Source organism: Trachemys scripta, chromosome 2 (assembly GCF_013100865.1).
Source record: "Trachemys scripta elegans isolate TJP31775 chromosome 2, CAS_Tse_1.0, whole genome shotgun sequence".
Taxonomy (NCBI): Eukaryota; Metazoa; Chordata; order Testudines; family Emydidae; genus Trachemys; species Trachemys scripta.
Window position 1 is genome coordinate 200,968,091 of NC_048299.1, and position 6,000 is coordinate 200,974,090.

Genomic DNA, 6,000 nt, shown 5'->3' on the forward strand with positions numbered 1-6,000 from the left:
CATTTTTATTGCTGGAAGAATAAATTTACCACTGAGAACAGATCATCTGGCCAGTGATTTACACAATTTTTTTCTAACATACATGTATATTTGCAATAAGTAAAGGTTACTCTTAGAACAGCAAAAATTAAAGAATAAAGGTGTTGCTTCTGTCTAAAGATATTGCAGATGTTCTTAGTACTGTAGTAGTATTACACAGGGTTATTTGTTTTTTGTTTTTTTGTTTTTTTTTTAGGCAGTATTCTAGATTTGCCAGTAGAGAGCAGCTGATCCACATTCCTAGATTATTTAGAACAATATGAACAGAAGCTGAAGTTTGGGGATGGGGGAGAAGGAAACTTGACTCACACACACATTCTTTGTGTTTTGTTTAAGTAGCAACAAAGCCAAAAATATTAGTATTTATTGCTACTGTCTGGCACTTGATTTCCTGTTACTGTTGTAAAGTTTTATGTTGGTACATACGTAGCCATTTAATGACTGATTATAACAATTTATTTCTCTGGGGGAACAGGAAGATGCAAATTAAAGCAAGCCATCAAAAGGAGACATTCGGGTTCCTGCAGTGCATTTAACTATGAAATCATGACTGTAGGGGTTTCTGGTGATACATGTTCTGCATTTAGTGCTCACAGCTTTAATATGTCATTATAGATGTACTTACACTGGTTTATGCAAATACTTTAAAATGAAATTTTATCACTTATGATTTTGTTTCAAATAACAGCAGGTTTTCCTTCTAGTTCAATTCATTGTTGCTGCTAGGATACATAAAGGGTGGCTCCCTTACATGGAGGACACTGAGCAATGTTGAATTTCAAATAATGTTTTGGGTTTTTTTTTGTGTTTTTGTACAGGTTCCTAGACTGGCTCTTGAGATTTCAGATTTCTTCCACAGTTTGTAAAGAAGTTATTGGCTATGAAGAGACAGCCAACTTAAAAATCCTGGACTTTATTCTTGGGTCTCCCCCAGCCACTTTGCCCTGCTTTAGCAGAGCAAAGCATTGGAAGCCCAGAGAAAACCTGCTTCCTGTAGCAGTTCTTTGCCCCCTTGAGCCATGTTGTAGAGACATGCCTGAGAGGGAATTAAAGAAGTCCTTATGTCCCGTGTGATACCCTGCTGTCCAATAGTCTGTGGGGCTGTTGGCAGCCAGGCATAAATTGGAACTCAGCCAACTGGAGGCTTAGACAAAGGCTAGGTGGCATAATGCCACCTTTGCCCAACCTCCAACACTCCCTCCCCACCCTTTCCTGGTCCTGTGCTAAGCACAAATTTAACTCTCTTAAAGAGTTTTGCTTAACGTCTAAAGATCACTCCCAAGAGTATATTAACATATATTTGTGAAGGTAGGACTTATAGCTTAAAATAGAAAGCTAATGTTCAGGTAAACTGGTGGCATTAGCTTTTATATCAACAAAATACAGCCATATTATTGCCCTCTATATATGCTAATTTTCATTGCACTGAGGGTTATTGCCTGATGTGATTATGTAAATACCCAATCCAAGCTATGAAAAATTATATTGTGATAGCTTGAATTATTGTAAATATAATCTGGCTGCATCTGTGCACACAGTCATCATGTTCTGGAGTGGGATTTTTAGGGGCTGTAGGGGAAGGGAAAGTGGAAGACTCCTAGGAACCCCTGGTTAAATTCTATCCCCAAAATTGATGGAAATGTTGGCATCGCACCTCTGGTTACAGCTAAATAATCCCTATCAGAAGTAATTTCTCTCTTGTGCTGTGTCAGATAGTAGGTACTTTAAAATTCTTTTCAGAAGATGAAAGTTTTGGTGCTCGATAATTAGTAATACTAGTGCTGCTGGACTTCGTGTTGCAGCATCAATATACACTCTCTCTCGAGAGAGAAATTTTTTTAGGAACAAAATACAAGTACTCGAAAATATAAATTTAATAAAACCTTGTTGGCCAAATGGTTTCTTATTTGGATTTTTTGGTTATAAAAAGTGGGTTTTCTTTTTAAATGGGGAAAAGAAACTAAAGCTCTGATGTTTCAATATGCTCTGCATGTGCTGGCCCCTGTTGAAGTCAAAAGAGCAGAATTCTGCCCAGGGAAAATTTATTGAAATCTTGGGGCTTTAGAGATTCACTCTTATATGGGCTTTCTTAGATGACCAGGGGGATAGATTTTTGGGAGACAGTTTGTTAAAATACTGGCAGCAGATCAGTACACAAACAATCCTTAACTAAAGAGAGCATGGAAAAGAATGACAGTTTTTTTTTTTTCTTAAGGTGGTGGCTTTGCAAAATGATATTGGCACATTTTTTTGAGGAGTACTATCTAGCTGTCTAATTAGAGGGAGGGAAATGCTTGTGAGCAGTGTAGCAGGCTTGCTGTCAGAATGCACATTTTGTTCTAAAGCTGCTAGACTCTTATGCAAATGTTAGATTGGATTAGGTTTTCTAGCATGCTTATTAGAAGGAATAGATTTTCCAATATGAGATTATTAGTAATAGCAGTATTATGTGGCCCAAAAACAAAAAACCCAGTGTGAATAAGTCACCTGTAGAATTTCTGTGGGTGTTTTTTTTTGTTTTGTTTTGTTTTTTTTAAGAGTTGGGGCAGGTCTACATGACCTGTGCTTGTACCAAAATATGAGAGGTATGGAAACTTTAAAGGGAAAAAAACTTAGATATTTTAAAAATATTAGAATGAGTTTAAAGTGGGTTGCAGCTTTCAGAGAAGGGAAAACGTTTGGGTAGAAAAAGCATGTGGTAAAATTGCCACACAGTAGATCTTTGGGAGCATATTCATCTTCCAGCAGCAGGAGCATTTCATGATGTGCATTTGAACAGATGGGAAATCTGCAAGTGGCCACCTACCTGAAAGTGTAATTCTTTGATGGGCAACTCTGACCTGAAAATCAAACAGTGGATTCTGGCCATAAATATTTTCACCCTTGCTTTGATGTATGCTGATCAGATGTATTTCTGCTTTCTGAAATGATAGTGAGAGGAGAGATCCGTTCAGGTAACAAAATGCCTGTTATAATAATGAATTGTTTTCTATGCCTCATGTTTCATGAGGAATAGTGAAAATTCTGAATGAGTTCTGGAGGAAAGTTTAGAAAGGGGGAGTTTTTTCAATTTTCTAGTCAGTAACAGTCAGAAGTTAAAATTACATTGCTGGGGCATATTTTTGTTCTAGAGGTATTTTTCAGGCTTTCCCACTCCTACATACTATGTCACTTTTTAAACCATTTTACTTAGTAAGCTTTTTTTGTACTTTAAACCTTCTCCCTGAAACTTAACAATTAAGAATCCCTTTGACCCAGCAGCGAGCTATATTGATCTGTCTGACACGTACCCCATTCAAAAATGTAAGAAATATTTGCAATAATGCCTTTCAGATAAAATCAATGAATCAAGATACCTTCCCTGCCCCTCCCATACCAAATATTCCTCATAATAAGTGAAATAATTGGTATTTTAACAGAAAATACCAATTTATTTAGATTTAAACATCAAAAAGAATACTAAATTGTAGAAGAAATGTGATTATATTTGTAACACTTTTATAGACTTTTCTCCTAATGCTTCCAGGATACAATGGTTCTAGTGTTATGAAGAAGTCGTCGTCTCTGTATTAACTACCTACTAACTACTAGATGCTTAAACTGGTGTTTCTTTCACCTTTTTACAGGATATCATCACTAATTCATGGGATGATTTAGTTGGGAATTGGTCCTGCTTTGAGCAGGGGGTTGGACTAGATGGCCTCCTCCCTTCCAACCCTGATATTCTATGATTCTAATTGCTCTATCCTTTTTGTGTTGTGAAGGGTGGGGAGCACTGCAGTCCTAATAAATAATCAGAAGCAATTGCTCTTTAAGAAGGAAAACTACGTTTTTGAATGTCCATGTATTAAAAAAGAGAGTCAAGTCAGTACTCAGGAGATGTTATGATGACAATATTGAAAAACTGAAAAGTCACCTACGTAGGCACTGAAATCCTGATTCCCTGACTCCAAATGAAAACCGATAAATCAGGGCTATTGAAGGCTTTGACAGTATTGTTCAAAATCTCAAGGGCACTTATTTCAAATGACTTTCTGACTATAAATAGTCAAGCTGGTTGATGAAATCCTTGAAATTAATTTGCTGTCTTTTTTTTTTTAATGAAACATTCCTTTTTTCATCTCCCAACAGCTCAGAGGAAATTGATTTTTTTTTTTTAAACACTCCTTTTTCATCATCATCTTTGTTTCTTTTTTTTTCCTTTTGCACAGAGATTCTGACAAAATATATCAAACCTGATGCAGAATGTTTGGAGTTGTTTGCTCGCTGCCTGCAGCCTGGTTGGACCAGTTGGGGAAATGAGGTTCTTAAATTCCAACACATTGATTATTTCATTGCTCTGTACAACGAAAATGAAGTAGGATCTTTTAGCTTAATTTGAAAACTTGCCCACTCCCCATAGTTCTAGAACACTCAGAAGGCAATGTAAATGAAACAGACACTTAAATTGAAATCCTTGTAGTGATTAGCCTTCTGATTAGATTATGGTAGTGTCTTCAATTTCACAAGGTGTTCCTGTATTTTGATTCCCCTTGAGAAGTAGGGCAGATCACTTGAAGTACATGCTTCTGAATCGGATTGATTTTTCTGAAAGAAAATACTACTTTGGGTTGGTGACAAATCAGAAAACAAGGGAAACTGAAGTAAATAAGTATAAATACAACATATCTTACCACATAGTCATGTGTCTTTCTATCCCCTGAGATAATGGGAGCAATGCCCACATTAATAGGTATGTGGACTGTTGACTGGTACATATTCTATGTACATATTCTATATTTCTAAAAATTACACTTTTAAAATAGTCAACAATTCCGTCTTTTTTTAATGCTGTTAATACTTTGAGTATAGTCTCAACATCTTACAAATTCTGCATATTAAGGCATATGTGTATGGTAAAAGTTTAGCAGAATATAAATATTTTATAAACCTTGTTTCCTCATTCTTGAAAACATTTTAAAAACTAAGCTATGCTTCATGTTTCAATTTATATCTAACTTACTTTTTTAGCTCCTCTTTCTTGTAATGTTCTTGAAAAATATTTATTATAAGTTTCATATCTGTTCTTTTGAACTGATAACTGTTTCAGCAGTAATTAAATTATTTTTAGAATGATATACTGCATATGTCCTTTGCTTCCCTTAGGTTTTACTATGAAAAAGATAACTGTTTTTAATGAAACATTGCTGTTTGTATGCAACATTGGAGGCAAAGTGATCCTCGGAAGATAAATTGCCATTATTGATAACAAGGAGCAAAATAAATCATACACCTCAAATTAAATAAACTTTTGATTGTTTTTAACCAAAGCCTGATGTTCACAAGTTGTCTCTTTTGTAACTTGAACACAATGATTTTTAAATTCAATTTGTTTTGTCAGTGTATTATTCACAGGTTTTTAATTTCTCTGTTATAGTTTATATTGTGGTTCAATTTCACATTTTTTTTTCTTTATTTGGGCAGTAGACTTAGCAAAGCTGAAATAATGGTTGTTTTTACACTAAATACAGTTAAAACAAAAAATGTACGCAAATATTTCAACAATGAAGTGCAAGCTGTTATAATCCTACCAGTAGGCAAAAACCTTCTATTGGCTATAGGACTAAATAATAGTTATGGGTTTCTAATTGTCCAAAGTGTAAGGGGGAAAAAGCTAAGTATGTACAATATATATAATTGGCATTTAATATGTCTATGTGTATATATTACATTTTCCCTGGGTTTGTTTAGGCTTCCCTTAGGAAGCTAAACTCTTAGTTAAAAAAACATTGTTCTGTGTTAATCATTAAGGGCAAAATGTTTATGCAAAACTTTTATTGATATCATGGGAGCTTTGCTTACAGAGTAAGTGTAGAATATGGTTTTAAGATAGTTGAATGTCAAGGGTTACAAGAGGAAATAAATGCTATATAAAACTCAGAATGTCTAGAGCAACTCCCAAACTGAGAATCACATGAGACT

At 35.0% G+C, this 6,000-nt stretch overlaps 1 protein-coding gene across 4 annotated transcripts in view; it reads left to right on the forward strand.

Annotated features, from left to right (window-relative positions):
• The window catches only part of METTL4 (methyltransferase like 4), a 30,457-nt gene extending 25,109 nt beyond the window's left edge, over nt 1–5,348 (forward strand). For 3 of the 4 annotated variants that reach the window (XM_034762719.1, XM_034762720.1, XM_034762721.1), the window contains exon 9: nt 4,251–5,348. In XM_034762719.1, the coding sequence (XP_034618610.1) occupies nt 4,251–4,420 (170 nt within the window). In that variant the 3' untranslated portion in view covers nt 4,421–5,348. Of the gene's footprint in view, nt 1–857; nt 2,510–4,250 lie in introns of those variants that run through there. The other variant, XM_034762723.1, reaches the window with a different exon arrangement.
• The last annotated feature ends 652 nt before the right edge of the window (nt 5,349–6,000 follow it).